Genomic DNA, 19,925 nt, shown 5'->3' on the forward strand with positions numbered 1-19,925 from the left:
TGAAGAGCCTGGCCTGTGAAGCAAGCCTGAACACTAAGGAACATTCCATCTTGTAATTTGTCTGTTCTTCGTGGCTAGGTCTCCAGCAAACTAGGGATATTAACCAATAATTTCTGAGAAATGCATGCGAACTAAGAGAATGCAGTATTTTACTAACAACAGAAATTTAACCACTTCTTTAAGGAAATGTATGTTGTGATAGTGGAAATGAGCATTTGTACTGTAATATAACCAGTTTGCATTCTTTGAAGATAGGATGGTGTTTGGGAATGTGTTATGGATGGGGGACAATCTTGATTTGGGATTAAAAAATCACCTTCAAGGAAAGACAACAGAATGGAAAGCAATGGTTTAACAGTTGGTGTACCTGTGAGTGACTTCTTTATTTGCCGGATTTTGTATAGTGTCCTTTTTATTTCTTATCTTTTTTTTGTGTGTGTGTGAGGAAGATCAGCCCTGAGCTAACATCCAATGCCAATCCTCCTCTTTTTGCTGAGGAACATTTGCCCTGGGCTAACATCCAATGCCAATCCTCCTCTTTTTGCTGAGGAAGATTGGCCCTGGGCTGACATCCATGCCCATCCTCCTCTGCTTTATATGAGACACTGCCACAGCATGGCTTGACAAGTGGTGTGTCAGTGTGCACGCAGGAGCTGAACCTCTGAACCCCGGGCTGCCAAAGCGGAGCGCGTGCACTTAACCGCTACACCACCGGGCCAGCCGCTATTTCTCATCTTAAAACAAGGTTATGTATTAGTGCCTGGCATATATCAGGTGTTCAGGAAATATTTATTGAATGGATAATGAATGGATGCATTTTAAAAAATTTATTTTAGATAAATTGTATATCTAAGAGTCTATATATAGATTATCAAGAGTTGACTTTTATTCATAGAAATGACTCTACTATTTAGTAGATGAAAATAAGGATAGAAAGAAAGCTAGGTCTCCCCTAATACAATGTTACTCAGTTTCTTTATGCCAAGCTAGAGTACCTGTTTCATGTTTTTTAAAAATTAAAAAAAAGAAAATTAAAAGTATGAGAGATTGGGTCCCATAATGTCATGTGGAAGACCTTCTCTGCTTTTCCAATTCTCAGATCGCATCTTATTTTTTTTTTTAATTTTTTTTTATTTATTTATTTTTCCCCCAAAGCCCCAGTAGATAGTTGTATGTCATAGCTGCACATCCTTCTAGTTGCTGTATGTGGGACGCGGCCTCAGCATGGCCGGAGAAGCGGTGCATCGGAGCGCGCCCGGGATCCGAACCCCGGGCCGCCAGTAGCAGAGCGTGAGCACTTAAACGCTAAGCCACCGGGCTGGCCGGCATCTTATTTCTTATGTTACCCAAACTCTCTCAATTTGATTAGGTTTTCAAGGTGTGAGACTCGCACATTGGGACCCTGTAACTCTGATTCTCCAAAGTGATCCCAGGCAGTAACTTCACTTCCTTTTGGTGAGGTGAATGCTTTGTCAGCATTCTTCACTTCAATGAATCATATTCTTCAAAAAGAAGAATCTATTTTACCAAATGATGGAAAATATATGAGCCCTGATTTATCAAGTTCTACCAGAAAAAAATGCCTTCTCCCTGTCTTTCCTTCTGGGGAAGGCATGTCAAAAGGACAAGTGTTTCTGGTGGAAGAAATACCTGTCTAAATTTTAGGTTGAAAGGAAAGACTAACAGTCAGCAAGTACTTGCTCACTGTCTATATGGTGAGTGCCGTGTCTAGCACTGTGGGAAGAGGCAGCATGTACATAGGAAATAGTGGATTTAACAGTGTACAGCAGGGTATGGCGAGGCATCCAAGTTAGTGGTTCCAGAGTTTAGAGCATAATACAGAGCTCAGAAGAAGAGAACCCCACTGTGTACCGAGGTGGAGTGTTTGGGGAAGATCTCACGGAGGGGAGTGATGCAGGATGGGCCCTGAAGGACAGCTAGGATTCAAATGGTTGAGGGAACTTTTTCTTTCTTTCTTTCTTTTTTTTTTGCTGAGGAAGGTTGGCCCTGAGCTAACACCTGTTGCCAATCTTCCTCTTTTTGCTTGAGGAAGAGTGGCCCTGAGATAACATCTGTGCCCATCTTCCTCTATTTTGTATGTGGGACACTGCTGCAGCATGGCTTGATGAGTGGTGTAGGTCTGCACCCGGGATCTGAACCTGCAAACCCCGGGCCGCCGAAGCGGAGTGCACCAAACTTAACCATGTGCCACCGGGCCGGCCCCTGAGGGAACTTTTGCATAAGGAGAAGTGTACATATCAGACAGCGGCACAGTGAAGAAAGTGAAGGATTCTGGGGCATACAACGAGATGATGGTGAGAAATGGTGGGCCTCCTAGGGTGAGGCCAGCTTGACAAGCAATTTGAATGCTAGCCTGAAGAGTGTGGACTTGACCTTGTAGGCAGTTCTAGGCTGGGTTCCATTAGACTGAGAGACATGGATGGTAACTGAAAGCACCATTTCTGATGTCTCTGATATCAGAGCTCCCGAACGCCCACCTTACCGTGTTTGGATTGTTTCCTAGGTGCAAATCTTGTTTGGGATCAGATGGAGGAAAAGTAATTAGTTAATCGATTGATTGATGTTTGTTAGACATTGATAGGCATCTCTGAAAATGACATGCTTTTGAAAAAGTGACTCACATATAGACATAAGCAAAGAGTGCCAAAAGTCTTTGCCAAACGTATTGTTGAAGGTGATCTCTAAAGAAAGAAAATGGTAGAAACTCGGGCACAACATCCTTCCCACCCAGATTAGCTGGTGTAAGAGGGACTTTGGGCATGTGATTTGTAGTCTTTCAAATTGCTTGTCACCCCTTCTTGCTTCTGGTGTGTTACTTTGCCATATTTTGCCATGTCCTACTGTGCTCTGTGTGACTTGGATCCTGCCTTAGAGCAGGGTATGAACTGGTAAAGTGTGGCTAGTAGTGTTTGTCATTTAAGCTATTTTACAATGAACAGAAAATATAGCCGATTCCAGTAAAGCAGTGAAGTCCCACAGTTCTTTCCAGCTTCCCTTCTCTATACCCTCATGGTGCTTAAGTCATGGTGCTTTGGGAGGAGATTTAAAAGGAACCTGCACTACCTGAGACAGACCAGCAATTGTGGACTTCGCCCATACTCAGCACACAACTCAGTGAAATCCACAGCCGTGGAGTTTGAAGTACCTTTGCTCACCTCACAGTCCCAGGGCTTAATTTTGCAAATGAGTACAGGTGTATGTTATTTTAAATAATAGATGTTTCCTGGAAAGTCACATGGAAATGTATTTTTTCTTCCTTAATGATATTTCTTTTTGACTTTACTGTAATTTCAACAGTGCTTTTTCTTCAATTATGATTAATTGTCTATTGGCAAGAGCTTCTAAACTTTCAGTAATTCATCAAATATTTATTGAGCACCTACTATGTGACAGGCACTCTTCTAGACACTGAGGATACAGAAGTGAAAAAGTTTTTTAAAAACTGGCTTCATAGGGCTTGCATTCTAGGCACAATTTGTATTTAAGTTTCCCTGACAGTACATCCTGTCGATCAGTCAGTGAATGATTATTTGTCGTGTCTCATATATGTCAAATACTGGACCAGGGCCGTTGAGCAATTTGGACTTCAAAGAGTCTGCCTTCTAATTGGAAATTGGGCTAATCTTATCACCCACAGAATAAAGGGAATATTACAGTGGTAGGTGATTGAGGGCTTTAGTGTGCAGCATCTATGCAGACTGTAAGGCTTAGCTGTTCAGAAGAAATAAACGTGAGGGTAAGTCAGTGGAGGACTTTATGGAAAGCAGCAGATGAAACTGCCGGATGAGCTGCTGCTTAAAGCAACCTGCAGTGGCTACTTTTTTTATTGCCCTCCTCCCGCCCTAATCTTTGTGTGAGGCTCATTTAACACCAGTCTCTCCTGTGCATGAAATTCATAGTGAAGCAGTTGCTTCTGTTAGGCTCTCAGGCTCCAACCCTAAATCATAGGAAAAGCAGTGCTGCGGGAGCCCTATCTTCACAGGTGAGTCTCCTCCTCAACTGCCTGGACTGTTAAACAGGCAGGAGCTGTTGACTATTACAATTTCTACATATATTCTCATAGTCTTTATACATATCACTTGATTCTCTCACCATGAGAAGTTCTAAAACAAATAGTACCCCAGTGTGTAGGGTACTTTTTCATCCTTTCTATGAAAGGACAAAGTAAAAGTATAAAGAATGTTGGACAGTGATTTGGGAACACATATTCAGGCATTCTTCAATATAAAAACGGATTATTTTCCAAAAGTTCTTTCGTAAGTTATTGTTAGGAACCCAGAAAACATTTTCCTATAGAAACAGGCTTCTACAGGGTGATTATGTTTTCTGGCTGGCCCACAACAGCCTGTTTACTAACTAATGTGGCTGAACTGTAGAACTCACAGAGATTAAGTGGCAGGTGTGACACTATGTCTCTGGGAAAATGTGTTCCGCATTCCAATTTGGAACACTTGGAAATAAGTCCCCTTCTCTGAAGAGGTGGGGGTGAGGGGCTTGGGGAGGACACCCCCAGGTCTGGTACATGGACGTTCCAGCAGCTGAGGCATCACGCATCAGCCTCAACCCCTCAAAACTGGCAGCCAGTGTGGCTCCTGCAAAGGCTCTAGTGACAGGAGCACAAGAAGAGGGGCAAGGGGGCAGGCCACAATGGCTGGCTGGTTGAGTGACAGCTGCTTCTAGGCCTCCTGCTTCCTGTTCTTGTCTTGGCAAGCGCTATTGACAAGAGAGATTTCATCTTTCCCTTTCCTTCATGCCTACTCTCTTTTTGGTGAGATTATCCCAAGCCAGTTGTTTTCTCTCTCTCTTTTTAATCCTGTGACTGTCCCCACCAAGATGCCTGTATCATTCCTCCTCTTTCCTGAACACTTAATACTCAACTGAAGATAAATGCCTGTTATGGAGAAAGTGGTTTTCCCTTAAAGGAGTGCTAAGAAGGAAGAATGGAGATCGTAAGGTGTGATACATTGATGTTGGTGATGCTGAGGAGGCCATCAGAAAGTGGATTTGGTGACTTTGCAATGCAGTGTGAGCAGTGAGGAACTATGCTCAGATCGTTGCTCCTATTGTAGGAGCTCTATGGAGCTGAACTTCCTGGCTCTGGATTCTATGAGGTCCGAGTAATCTAGAAGCCCATATTAGTTATGTAAAGTGACTCTATATAAATCCACAGAGACAGAAGAACATAGATGATTAAAGCCGTCCACAATCACAGTCCAAGTCCCAGTAGGCGTGGCAGCAAGATAGAGCCAGAATTTATAACTAGATCCTTTTTAAAATGAAATTTTGAAAAAATCAACTTATAAACAGGTAATAATTATGGTAGGCTGCAATACCTCAGACTCCCTTTGCTTTGATTCCATACTATCCAACAAATTTCTAATGGTAATTTGGCGAACCATGTAGATTTCTCTATTGAGAGAGAGTGATCTGGCCATAAAATGGGAGTATCCAGTCCTCTTAATGGTTCATTTTTTTAGTAAAAATTAGTAAATTGGCATTTTGGTTTATGCATTGGCATTTTGTGAACTTGGTTAGTGTGACTTCATTCTGAAGAGCCTTGAGAATTGAAGACCAGATTCTGGACCTTGGGGACCTAGGCAAGTGGCTGCCTTTGAGAGCCCCTCAGATGATGGGCCAGCAGGCCTTTCACTGTGCTCTTTGGGTCAAAGACATCTCTCACTTTCCAGATGGGAAACAGAGCCACGGAAAAGGGGTGTTGCTTTTCTAAGGTCCTCACAACTGCTCAGCAGTGACAGACCTGGGATTGGAGTTAAGGTCTTCTGACCCTCACACCAGTGTTCTTTTCAATACACCGATGTTACTGCAGTTACATGCACAAGTCAGATCTCGTTCCCTAAAGTGCTGAAATGGAGCGAAAGGAAGGAAATAAGAGAGGAGTAGAGAGCAGGCTTTGCTCTCTTAAGTTTGCTCCATAGCAAACAGGAACAGTTATTATTTAAAACGAGGCAGTGTACAAATGCCATCCACTGTATTCTAGTAAGTGGAATACTAGTGGCTGAGTCCAATTTCTGAGCTAAGAGCATTATTTGTTGCTGACTTTGTGATGCTTTAGTAGGAGCTATGTGGAAGCATCCCAGGTCATGTTCACAGAGCCAGGAACGGTGCCATCCAGTGAAATATGACTAAGCAGCTCAGATTTGCTTGCTCTGTCACACTATATAATGACATTTCCTCCAAAGTTCAGGGGTTAACAGAGGCAGCATGCTCAGCTGTGAGAATTAGAGAATGTGATTCAAGATGGGTTAATTTAAGATTTTATCCAACAAGAACAATAAGAACAAAGGAGAGATGGAATGTTCCTAAAATACTTGGAATCTTTTTTTTTTCTTTAAGATTGGCCCTGAGCTAACATCTGCTGCCAATCTTCCTCCTTTTTTTCCCCTTTTTTCTCCCCAAAGCCCCAGTAGATAGTTGTATGTCATAGTTGCACATCCTTCTAGTTGCTGTATGTGGGACGCTGCCTCAGCATGGCTTGATGAGCGGTGCATAGGTCCGAGCCCAGGATCCAAACCAGTGAACCCCAGGGTGCCGAAGTGGAGAGCATGAACTTAACTGCTGCGCCACTGGGCAGCCCTCTTTTTTTTTTTTAAAATGGGACTAAAACATAAGCTATGTCCATGTGGTTCCACTGAATCACTTGCTTTTCAGATGATTAGATTTTAACAGTTGAGTGATGGAGCCTATTGTGATCGCCTCAAACCCTAAATTAAGTTTAAATGGAAGTTGATTAAGTGGTGCTGAAGCCACATGACATTAGCAACATTACCCAGTTCTGAACTAGTATACAGTATGTCTTCTTCCCTTAGCAAGGGTGTGGCTAGGGCTGTGACTGGTTAACTCAGGTGGTTAGAGCACGATGCCAAGAAATGGTTTAGCTTGGTCCTATAACCATGTGCTGGACCCCCACCCACCCAACACCTCACAAATATGGATGGTGGCTCACAAGGTGGAACCAGCTGAACAAATAGGAGTAACTCAGTGCAGCCCTTCCCCGCTTCTGCACGACCAGGTTCCTGCTGGGGCAGGGCTGCCCCTTGAAATGACAAGCACAGCACAGGAGCTAGGCAAGGCCCCTGCGGAGACAGTCTTGTCATAAGGGAGATTTTCCCTTGGCCACGATTAGTTGAATTAGTCATCTTAGAGGTTGTAACAAACTTGCTGCAGATGGTACAGATGCTGCTTGTATTGAGAGCAGCAAGGGATTTCTTTTTGTGTACAAATCCATGGATTTCTTTTTCATTTTTTTCAATGTCTCATGAAAACATAAAGTATGCACACAGGGCTAAAATGCCCCTCAGAGCACTTTCTTATATATTTTTATTGGTTCCATCCTTTCTTACTTTGTGACTTAACTATTCTGAGTCTCAGTTTACTCATCTATAAAATGGGGGAAATAATTGTACCCACATTACAGGCTTGCTGGGAGAATCCAGTGCAATGAATGGATATATATAATCTCTAAGCCTGGTGTCAGCACATAGCACATAGCAATGGCTCAGTACATCAGTAAATTGTAGCTATAAGATTATCAGGGGAATAGAACAAGGGGTTGGGGGAGTTTCTTCTCATGTGCTTCCTTGCTTTTGTCAATTTAGGGAAAATGTCATAAAATAGCATACATGTTGAAACTGAAAACTACTCCAAAAGGGTCTATTTGTAAATCCATAAAAATATTAACTTCTGTGCAGTTTATACTGGCAGATCCCCAACAGTTCAGAATTAACACCTGGTGTTTAGTGGGTGGAAAATAGGTTTTTCTGTCATTGTGGATATCCAAAATGGAAAAATGTGGGGAAACATTTAAAAATTAAATGCCTTGTCTGATTTCAGCTGCTGGTGTAGGGTTGGACCTTAGACTGGCTATATATAAATATTTTAAAAAAGTCTTTAATGACGTTTAGTCCCTGTGTCCCCTATTGCTTACCCAGAGTAGAGTAAATGTTTTGTTGTTGTTATACTTGAACGTTACCTCATCCTATTGCAGGAGTGGGACCTTGAAACCATCTAGCAGTAGTCTAAGAAGCAATCCTTTCTTTCCTGTCTGCGTGACATTAGTGGTAAATGGAGGGAGGGAATCCTGCTGTTCCTCTGACCTTCACAGATCCAACTGGAACTAACCAGCTAATTTCTGGACCAAAATAGATATAAAGCAAGTTCAGCCAATCTGGGCCTCAGTTTCATACCAGAGACACTAAACAGGCTAGTGAGGCTTGCACAGAGTACTAGAAGATGAGTGTCATCATGACTTTGTATTGGAAAAAGTGCTTTGCAGATAGAAAAGGGGAATTTATTCTCCATTTTGTATGTATAAATGATTGGGATTAGTCCTAGGCAAATGGCTTGTACTGTAATCTACTTTTCCTTGTTCTCCTCACACCCTCTCCACGTTAGGGGATTCTCCCTTGCTTTGTCCCAGTTGGGCACCAGTACCCTTAGTTTTTTCCCACATCATCATCATCTCTAAACTTGGTCTCAGACCTCTCATTTCCACCAAGGTATAAAAGACTGCTAACAGCTGAAAGTGTTGCACTCCCTCCGAATAACATTTCCATTTTAGTAGGGGACCAATCTCAAGTGCATGGAAGAAAGGTCTGGGATGGAATTTTCAATATCATTCAGTTTGAGGCTAAGAAGGGTGTGGTGCAGTGGAGGGTGTTCATGGTTATATCTAATCTTCCATTCGCTCTGAAATCATAACCCTTAGGCAGTGCCTTCTCTACTAATCCCTAGAGGCCTCTTTCAACTCCTTCCTGTGTAATTCCCAGTGCTACAGCATTGGCTTGCAGTGAGAAGAACAGTGTCTATGGGTAAACTGTACTGTATTGGGGTTTTCTAAAGAGGGAACTGTGTATAGTGCTGGCAACTTCCCTCAAGCAGATACAATGACTCTGTTAGTGCACGTTTCATGTTCTGATCAGTGTGTTTGTTCTCAAATTCAGTCAAGTAGCAGAGTACGAGTGAATAATGCCAGTGTTGCCACTTATAGGCAGTCGATTCACCTGGAAAAGGAGCAACAGAAAAAGAAAGGAAGAGGGTTTTATCACAGCTTTTGCTCTAGTGCTTTATTCTGCTAAAATTTACTTCTGCTTATAATTTTAGACTCTACACATCTCCACCACACCTACCCAACATGAACACACATATTCACATTCCCATTAGGAATTATGAGCTAAAAACAATTGAATTTTTTGCTTTGTTACCATTTTGGCATACACTGACACTTTCCCATTGATCAGTTCTAAGGGAGATTCTATAAGTCTGGAATCCCCTGGGATGCTAGATCCTCTCTCCAGGGTCTGTTGCATCTTGTTCACCCAGGCTTTGGCAAATGAAAACAAAATGCCTATCAATTTATTTCTGGAAAACTTTGAATTTTACATTGTAGCATTGAGAAACATTTGGATCGTAGTGTCATTTAACTTGAGTAATAGTAATATTGGCATTACCCCTTTACTAAAAGTATATTAGTATCTAATTTTTGGATGTGATTGGGCTCTTCAGTTGTTTTAATGACTAAAAACATTCATTGATTAAATGAATAAGCAGAGTTGTGAATCCCAGAATAGGCAGACTTCTGTAGGCTCACATTTGCATATGTTATCTATATTGACACCTTCCCTAAATTTGAAAAAAAAAAAATACTATATATTTTCATTCTAGAGACAGATTTTATGTTTTCAAGAATATGTGCACAAAGAAGATAAAATTTTGTCTTGACGTGGCTCCCAGAAAACAGCAGATTAGAAATGGAACAAATGGCTCTACCTAATGGGAAGACAGATCCTTCACAATCTTAGGCCCATTACCAATCATGTCCTACATGAAAAGGTACATTTTATGCCCATCACCACATTTGGGAAAAAAAGATGCAAACTTCTGGACATCCTGGAATGAAATGTTTTTAGAAGGTGCATTTCCACCCAGAAGGTGGGCATCCGCTTGCCTAGATATATCTATATAGACATATATATGTACATCATTGGCTGGCAGATTAATAGATTGTGCCAGTGCTTAAGAATACTTCTAGTTTCAAATATAAATATATGAGACTAGAAGAAGTCTCAATACATTTTAATACATTGAATACATTTTAAAATTAACAATTAAATTGTATTTAAAACAACAACTGGTATCCTCACTAGGGACACTGGCATATCAGAATGCTGGTTGAGACTGCAAAGTGGAATATTGTATTTATTTAATGTTTTGTTGCTGACAGTTGAGTAGCATCAGGAAGGCCAGAGGTCATGTTGGGAAAGTCACCTAAGGTCAGGAAGAACTTATAGGCTCAGGCAAAGGTTCAAATCCACGAAGACGAGCTGAGGGGGCAAGGTCAAACAGCAGAAATCAGGAGCTGAGGCTGTCGGCAAAAGGCGGACCTGGGCAACATACAGTTGGAATGCCAGGGAGTTGGGATCCAGTGGGTGGCAGCAGGGAGGGCAGGGAGCAGAGAGAAAGGTAGTCCTGACAGTGCCCCTACTGAGTACAGTGAATAAACTGTACAGATGAAAACATGTTACAAAACCTCCACTTCCTTCTTTGTGGAGTGTTAAGGACATTCTGTAGGTGATGGGCACTAACTGTAAGCCATGCACACGAGTTTCCTGTAACCGGGCTGAGAGTATTGATATGTTCAGGTCAGAAGAGGGTCTGAGTGTGCACCGTGCATTTCCTGGTGGGCCCTGCCTTCTCAGCTTGGCTCTCATTTCCCATTACTGCTTGGCTCTGACTCACTGAGAGCCCGCCACATGTCATTAGGCAGCTCAGCTGCTGCTTTCATTTCTCCCAAAGGTATACAGAGGTTTGGGTCTCGGCTTTTACATTTTTTTCTCCTGAGAGCTGGAGGAAGTGGCCTTTTGATAGCTTGGTTTGTTGTCGTGAATACTTACAGTGTCTTACAGTTTCAATTTCTTTTCTCATAGGTGTTTGATCCCGATGACCTTTATTCAGGGGTCAATTTCTCCAAGGTTCTGAGCACTCTTTTAGCTGTCAACAAAGCAACAGAAGGTAAGCAGGGCTTGTGATTTATGAGTTCTGGGTGTCATGGTGGGATGCGTGTGTTTCTGATTTCGCTAGGAGCCGACTATGGCCAGGATTGTTCGATTGGTGCAAATTTCTCCCCTCCCCCCAAATAAACCCCAATGGTGTCAAATGCTTTAATTTTTCATGGTTTAGGATTTAAACATATCTGTTACAGGTGTTATTATAATGTCCTTAATATAATGTTAAGAACCGAGGAACTATTTCATTCAAAGCTATTGAATAGGCAATTGAGTACAGCAAGACAGAAAATTAAAAAAAGACCAGTTCCCTTTTTCATAAAGTTTACAAAATAGAGCCGTTACTTCCCTTTCCCCACCAGAGACATATTTTTCTCATAGTTTTCTGTATGTCTTTGTCCATGTAAAGGAAACCCTCAGTATCCTTGCACTGGAAATGAAACCTCAGGTTCATAGTGAGTGAAAAGAATGTCTTTTATTTAAATGTTTAATACCCATCACATTGGAGGTATTAAATATCAATCCTAGTAAATACGAAGAAAACAATGATAACCTTGGAGTCTAACTTCACTCCTTCTGTGATAGAGTATCTTACCTATAGCTGGGCAGTAATAACCATAGTTAAAATGCTTTGAGCCCTTACCGTGGTCTAGGCTATCCTAAGAGCCATAGGTGGTCTCATTCAATCTTCAAAACCACCCTGGCTGTAGGTATTATTATTGGGTCCGTATTAAGGATGAGGAAAGTCAGACCACAGTTGCCCAACTAGAAAGTAAGTGGCAGGGCTGAAATTCAAACCCACATCTGACTGGCTCCAGAGCCCTTATGCCCAAACACGGGTCTTGCTGCTCAAACTGTTGGAGAGTCAACAGGCTGCGTGCCCAGCACTGCCAGGTGCCACAAAGGAAGTGTAAGATATGGTCCCCACCCTTGAGAAAATTACCGCCTATTTAGGGAGACTCAACGTGAAACAATTAGAGAACAAGAGCAGACAATATAATCAAGTGCCAAATAGGATGGAGCATCTAGGAAGCTATCAAGTAATTATAGTTTTAGTCAAAAGAGCTATATATAATAGCAATACGTGTAAAAATACTTCTCCGAAGTTGTTCTTTTGCTATTTGGAAAAAAATGCTTTTGAGCTATTGCAAGGCGTATAGCAGAAAGTACAGCTAATTCAAGTAACTATATTTAACACACATGACAACTATCCAGTTCTGGGCAGGGAGGATCGTATAATTCTAACATTATGCCATACAAATTATACGTTCCTTTGCCAAACTCTCCTAGCAAGTTTTACAGTCTCTTTCCTTGCCACAGATATTTATAAAACACAAGGAGGTGAAAGTTAAAACCCACAGCATCAAGGAAATTACTTGGATACTGAGCTCGTCGCCTAGGGAATGTTTGGGCTTTAGACTTTTGCAGTTTATATCTTTTAAAAATAAATGGAGAGGAAAAGAACCCTCATTTGAATTTGTCAAGAAGCCAGCTCCTCTCTTTAGTACACTCTCAGCATAGTGAAAACATCCAGCTCAGCGCTGGTCTGATCGAATTACACAAGGTTTCAAGGAAGAGAAGACTCTTGAGTTTGATTTTTTTGAAAATTATTCTAGTATCAAGAGTGCATCTTTCCCAGACACACATTCTCTCTCTCATTCTCATTCTACCCCCCCACCCCCGCCCCCCCAGGCTCAGGGGAGATTTTACATCATATATGCCACACATACTGTTAACATGTGAGGAAGAAAAGAACCACTCAGTTATGGGCCAAAAAACAAAGAGAGAAATTTGAAATATTTCAAAGTAATAAGAGCCACAAACAGCTGTTTGGTACCCAATATAGTTCTGCCTTGGATAACAGGGCATACTGTTGCAACTGGTTCAGGAGGCAAGGGTTGTAGGCAAATGGGTTAAGAGAAAATGTGGTTCTGTCGCTGTTTTTCATTCTACTGGAGAGCAATGGCCAGTAAGGTTAAGAAAAAGAAGTTGGCCACCAAAAAGGGAGGGGGAATGAACTACACTTGGCATGTTCATGATGATAACAGTTAGAATTATGGCCAGGTTGCCTTTGATAATGCCCCACGAAAGATAATGTTACGTTGTAGATGTTTTTCCGACATGAGTGGTTCCCTTTACCATGCCTTTTCCTCTTTTCACAGATCAGCTGTCAGAAAGACCATGTGGACGTTCCTCTTCTCTTAGTGCTGCTAATAGTTCTCAGACAAACCCACAGGGAGCAGTTTCTAGCACAGCTCCAGGGCTGCAAAGGCAGTCAAAGCCAGTGGTAAGTATAGTCCTCAATTCCCCTTGCCTGTTTTAAAATCCATAAAATTAGATCAATATCCTGGTTGCGTCTCTATATGTGGTGAGATAGTCATCCTGTTTGTTGGGGACCGAGAAAACTAATTTTAAACCTAGCGCCAATTCAGGCTGGCCCGCTGAAGCAGATCAAAGGCTTGTGGGGCAGAGAGTCAGAAAATGGGGTTGAAGCCCCAAAGTCCTGTCCCTTCCTAGAATTGAGCAAGTTGTTTAACTGAGAATGCCATGCAAACGTAAGTCATTGTCACTACTTCCTGATGGCAGTTTGCTGTTATTTCCCCTATCCCTCTGTTTATTAGGAGAACTAAGTAGGCAATCAATATAGATTACTTGCTATCATCATCATTATTGTCATTTTATTTTTCTCTTTGCATTATTATTGAGCCTATGATGAGCTCCTACATTGGAATAGCCCAGTTATCTTTGCATTTTGGTCTTAATGGGAGCTTTTATTTGGGAGGAACCGCCCCCATCTTCTGCTCTTTTGAGACTTTTTTCCTTGTCAAAAGCCACCCACTTGCTTTAAGCCATCATGAGCTATTACTTCCAAAGCACTTGAATTACTTCCAAAGCACTTAACCTTTGAGATCACAGATCCCTTTGAGAAGCTGATGAACACTGCAGTTGCACACCCCTTGGACCCTCTCAAATTGTATGCAAAATATCCTGTGTATGAACTTATGAGTATGTGTTTTACGTAAATCTCCATTGTGCTCAACAGCTTCTCAAATGGGCCTGTGACAGGTTAAGAACTCCTGATTTAGGTAACTATGGGGTATTTGATCTTTGCATATGACTAAGTCTTAGCCAATTTAAGATATTCTTAGTAACTGGGAGGTGGGAGGCAGATTTTATGAGAGTAGGTTAGTAGCTAATCTTGGTCATATAGTTATGTAAGACTATGTCTGTGTGTTGGGTAGAGGCAGGAGAGAAGAGTTTACCATTCTACTTTGTTTTCTGGCTCATTTAAATAAGTATCTTTAGATAATTGGTGGGGGGAGAGGGAAATGAAAGTTTTGACCCCCTCTAAAATTCACATTCTCACAAATGCAGAAGTTTGCATACAGTTTCGAAGGGTTTATTAATCCCCCCTGAGGCCTATCCATGTTACACCCGCTCCTAAATTAAAAACTCAAGACTGAGATGGATCTGGGGTTTTATCCTTGGTCACTTCACTTTATTTGCCTAAATTCATATCATTTCTGCCCCTGCCTCATTTAGATGAGCACTTAATCTGGTGTGACTTTTGTTTCTCTAGGAGATGACGGAAAATGGAAGTCACCAGTTGATAGTAAAGGCAAGATTCAACTTTAAGCAGACTAATGAAGATGAATTGTCAGTCTGTAAAGGGGACATCATTTATGTCACTAGAGTTGAAGAAGGAGGCTGGTGGGAAGGCACATTAAATGGGAGAACAGGCTGGTTCCCTAGTAATTATGTCCGAGAAATTAAATCCAGTGGTAAGTGAATCTTTTAACAGCTGTTTTGAATGTGACTTTTGTACTTTCTTGGTATTCTTGCTGAAAATCTTGTAGTTTGAATTGGTTAACAGAAACTGTTTGTACCTGTACGTGTATGTCAAAAATAAGACTAGAACAGAACTGGGAAAAATCTGTGATTAGATATTTTGAAACGAAGTTGTATTTAGATTACATCGAGGCAGCAAAAAACTAAAAAAGCAAAAGAATTCAAAGCTCAGACAACTGTTCCACCTTAACTATGTCTCCTTCTGTTTACTAATTCTAGCCCATGTAATAGAGTACATAGTCCTTCCTGCTACTCTAAGAATCACCATGGCAGAGTACAATCATAAGAGAGGCCATGTGCTAACTTCCTTTTTTTAGCCCTAAGCTCTTTAAGCAGACCTAAGTCTAAATGCCTCAGAGATGTGTACAAGAAATAAAAGTCATAGGACTGCAGGAAGCTGTCTGGCTGCTTTGATTCTGAATAAGATTGCCTATATCTCATTGCATGCTGCAAACTGCTTATCCTTTTTCATAATGATATCCAGAGAATGAAATCTAATCGCTCTTCCGTAGTCTTTTTAGAGCTTTCTTAGTTAACTTACTTGCCTTTTATTATTTAAGAAAGTAGGACTCGCTTATATTACCAAAAAGCCCCTGATATATAAAATGATGTTCAGTTGTTCACATTATTATATCTCTTCACTTTTCAAAAATATTTAACCAAGGGCTCCTTTGGGTACTTAATTCTTCGGTGCTTTTTTTTTTTTTTTTTTGGTGAGGAAGACTGGCCCTGGGCTAACATCCATGGCCCTCTTCCTCCACTTTATGTGGGACGCCACCACAGCATGGCTTGCCAAGCAGTGCGTCGATGTGCGCCCGGGATCCAAACCAGCGAACCCTGGGCCGCCGCAGTGGAGTGTGCGCACTTAACTGCTTGTGCCACCAGGCCGGCCCCTCTCCTGTATTCTCTTTGGTTTAGAACTCAGTTAAGGACTCCCATGGCAAGCTCTGGCTCGGGTTTGAACACCTAAGTAACCCCTAGAAGTATCTTATCCAACTGTCAAGGATAGGTCTGGATAGCTGGGGCCAGGAAGCCTGCTGGTTAGGGAAGGCCTAGGACTAGAAGTATACAGAACATCTCTTACCAGGTTGATTAAAGCAGCTTCCTAACGGGCATCCCTGCTCCTGTCCTTGTCACTCCTATAATCTAATGTAAACTCAGTAGCCAGAGTGATTTTTTTCAAAATGTAACTTTGGTAGTTGCTTCGCATCTCAAAAAAAGTAAGAGCCAAGATCATCCCAGTAGCCTAAGGCCCTACAGGATTTGGCCTTCTGTTGCCCCTCTGATCTCCTCTCTGACCTCTCTCCCCCTCACTTACTCCACTTCAGCCACACTGGCCTCCTGGTTGCCCGTGCCACACGGGCTCCTGCCTCACTTGCTGTCCCTCTGCCTGGAACGCTCTCCCCAGATATCAGCATGACTGCTTCCCTTACTGCCTTCAAGTCTTTGCTCACTTGCCAGCTTCACAGTAGGGCTTTCCCTGGTCACCCAGGAGCAAATTGACCCCTGTCCCCACTGCTCCAACCCCCTTCCCTGCTTTATATTTTTGTTTACCATTTCTTTCCATCTAACATAGTATACATTTACTTATTTATTTCATTCACTGTCTGTGTCATACCATTAGAATGTAACTGGGCACGAGGGCAGAGATTTTCTTTCTGTTTTGGTTAGGTTCAGTAAATATTTATAAAATGAATGAATATTGTGGGGCACATCATTAAATTTTGTTCAGCTTGTTCATTGAGCATCACCTAGGTACTCGGTGGGGAGGGGGCTATAATAATCTGTCCTCATGGACCCTGTCCCCGAGGACCTTATACTCTAGTAGTCAAGATAAGTGTGTATACAACCAACTGTGACAGGATGAGACGGAGTAACACAGACAAAACTCTAAGTAAGATGCTGTTGGAGGGGTAAAGAAATGATTTGATTAACAATGACCTAAGAAGGGAAAAAAGCACTTGAATTGGGTCTTAAAGGATGGAAAGAATTTTCTGACTGGTAGAAGAAGGTTAGAGGGAGTTAGTAAGTTAAAGCATAGAAGGAGGAAAGCATGGAGTGAATGGTAGGATGATTTAGGCTGAGGGTCAGGTGAGTGAAGAGGAGTGGGACCTTGAGCTGGAGCTACGTAAAGAAGGGTAGCAATGAAAAGCTTTAAGCAGACGATAGCATGTGGTTGAGAAAGATCTTTCTAGTGGTAGTGTGGAGGCTGGATTTCAGGGAAGTGGTGGGGATAACCAACGAGGATGTGGGCAAACAAGTAGAGACTACTGCTGAGGTCCAGGCAGTACAGATAGTGGTGTGGGCTACTTTGGTGAGAGTGGAGAGGAAGAGAAAGTGGATGGATGCAGTAGATACTGTTAAAAGGGAATCAAGAAAACTTGCTCACGATTAGTGATGGAGAGGGGAAGAGGTGAGGATAACTCCAAGTCTAGGGGTCCAGCTTAATGGTGAGCTCCTTAAGGGCATGCAGCATCACCCAGGAAGCCAGCCAGTGAAGATTTATTTGCCACGACTAGGATATCAGTCCCTGCCCTGCGCACTGGTGAGGCAGCGAAACCTAAGACACGACTCTTGCCCTCATGATGTTCATAGTTTAGTGAGGGGGAGATATCATTAGAATGTAGTGTGATACATTTAGTGATAGAGCTAAATACAGGATGCTATGGAGAGTGGTGAGCAGAAGAGGGGTGCCTAACTCGTCCTGGCAGGGAGGTCAAGGGGGACTTACTCATCTTTGTATACCTTTCTGTCTCCATGGTGCCTAACACAGTGCTTTAGACATAGAAAATGTTGGATACGTGCTGAACTCCATTAATAGAGAAGACAGGAGGAGGAGGTTGTATGTGTGTGTGTGTGTGAGCACTTTTGTGTTGGAGTGATGACTGGTACTGAGGATGATGAGTTGTTTTGGACATGTTGAGTGGAGGTGCCAGCAAGTCATACTTCTGAAGATTTCCAGCAGGTAGTTGGGAGTATGGATTTGGAGCATGGGAGAGAGATAAGAACTGGGGATGAAACCGACAACTGACAGTATGAAGTGGTGGATGATGAAGTGTGAAATATATAACAGATCATCAGTGGACAGAGAGTGCAGTGTGGCTGGAGAGGTTGGGAGAGGCTTCACGGAGGAGGTAGGGCTTGAGCCGAACCCTCAGATATGTAGGCTGTGAATAGGCCCAGAAGAGATGGAAGGATAATCTAAGTAGTAGTGATTGATTGGTCAGGCAGAACAAAAACCACAAAGAATCTGTGGTAGGATTGAGCAGAGTGAGCTTGGGAGACAGTGGAAGAGATTAGCTTGGTGTAATGAAAATCTTTTGTTGGGAAAGCAGGTGTCAAGTCTTTGTTGACTCGAATTCTTTCCCACCCCAAGTCTTGCTGCCTCCATAAAATCGTAAGTAGGCCAAAACCTATCTAGGATGCTGCTGAGGTACATTATAAATTCAATGCTGTGCTCTTTGATGTTTCGTCTGGAAAATACTTGTCAATTTTTTATTTCTTTCCATGAAGTCTATACTGATATGCAAGCTTAGGAAAGAAGATTTATCTTTAAGGAGTTAAAAAAAATGATTCATATATTAAATGCATATCTCGTAGAAACAAACCTTCAATTTAGTTTTAAACCCCACTGCCATACAACCTCTTGGGTCATTTATGAAGTTGAATCAGGCATGGAACTAAAGATCTCCATCTCTATCTGCTTACTATTGGGTGAAATGTGTAACACTGAGGTCACTTGAATAGTCAGTAATTCTGACAAATTTATTCATGGTAGACTGGAGTACCTTTCAGGCTGATAACTACACATTATTTGGAATGTCTTAGAAACAAAAGGAAGCAACCCCAGCCCCATACAACCCTCATTTTGCAGATTGCTGTGCCATGGGAGTGCTGTGCCATGGGAGTGCTGTGCATAGTTTTTTTCCCTTGAGCCTGTCATTGACAAGAGCACTTCGTGTTCTGGTAAATTTCCCCTTGGGGAGTGGCATTTTAAGTTTTAGATTCCACTGTAGTTTTTGTCTAGAGATAATTATGGCTGAAGCCCTGGGGACAGCTTCTTCCCTCTCTTCAGGAGGAGGCTAATTTCAGAAGACTTATAGAACCACCAATCTAATACTTTAGAAAGTTGAGAAATAGAATATTTGAGTATAAAACACTCACATACATAAATCTCCTTTCAACATGATCTTGAAGCTGAAGGTAGGGTAGATTTTTGTGACCATGATGATAAAAGCCTCTCACTAAGGATGATGGAAGCTGGACACGTGACATTATGAAGCCATTGTTACCAGTCCTGCTTGTCTACCTCTTGATTTATCGTTACATGAGCAAAATAAACTCTATGTTGAGCAAAAGTATTATTTTCAAAGATCTTATTTCACGAAAAATACTTATATGAATAACTTAGTCATTATATAAACTACAGAACATATATTAAGGGACTTTCCTCCTTTGTTTCATTTGAGTCAGATACATTATAAATAAGAAAATTAGCTGGGCCGGCCCCGTGGCTTAGCGGTTAAGTGCGTGCTCTCCGCTGCCGGCGGCCCGGGTTCAGATCCCGGGTGCGCACCGAGGCACCACTCCTCCGGCCATGCTGAGGCCGCATCCCACATACAGCAACTAGAAGGATGTGCAGCTATGACAGACAACTATGTGCTGGGGCTTTGGGGGAAAAATAAATAAATAAAATATTTAAAAAAAAAAAAAGAAAATTAGCCATTTACACAATTTTCTGTCCTTTTCTTAAAAATCAGTGGTAACCTACAAATTAACATGTTATTTATTTATTTATATTTTTTGTGAGGAAGATCAGCCCTGAGCTAACATCCATGCCAATCCTCCTCTTTTTGCTGAGGAAGACCGGCTCTGAGCTAACATCTATTGCCAATCCTCCTCCTTTTTTTCCCCCCAAAGCCCCAGTAGATAGCTGTATGTCATAGTTGCACAGCCTTCTAGTTGCTGTATGTGGGACGCGGCCTCAGCATGGCCGGAGAAATGGTGCATCAGTGCACGCCTGGGATCCGAACC

At 42.0% G+C, this 19,925-nt stretch overlaps 1 protein-coding gene across 5 annotated transcripts in view; it reads left to right on the plus strand.

The window, feature by feature from the left end:
- ARHGEF6 (Rac/Cdc42 guanine nucleotide exchange factor 6) overlaps window positions 1-19,925 on the plus strand; it is a 106,200-nt gene that overhangs the window by 15,948 nt on the left and 70,327 nt on the right. For all 5 annotated transcript variants that reach the window (XM_004441633.3, XM_087426828.1, XM_087426829.1 and 2 more), the window contains exons 3-5: window positions 10,965-11,049; window positions 13,205-13,329; window positions 14,623-14,824. In XM_004441633.3, the coding sequence (XP_004441690.1) occupies window positions 10,965-11,049; window positions 13,205-13,329; window positions 14,623-14,824 (412 nt within the window). The remainder of the gene's footprint in view (window positions 1-10,964; window positions 11,050-13,204; window positions 13,330-14,622; window positions 14,825-19,925) is intronic.

This window comes from Ceratotherium simum, chromosome X (genome assembly GCF_057802395.1).
Source record: "Ceratotherium simum simum isolate JZ-2026a chromosome X, ASM5780239v1, whole genome shotgun sequence".
Classification (NCBI taxonomy): domain Eukaryota; kingdom Metazoa; phylum Chordata; class Mammalia; order Perissodactyla; family Rhinocerotidae; genus Ceratotherium; species Ceratotherium simum.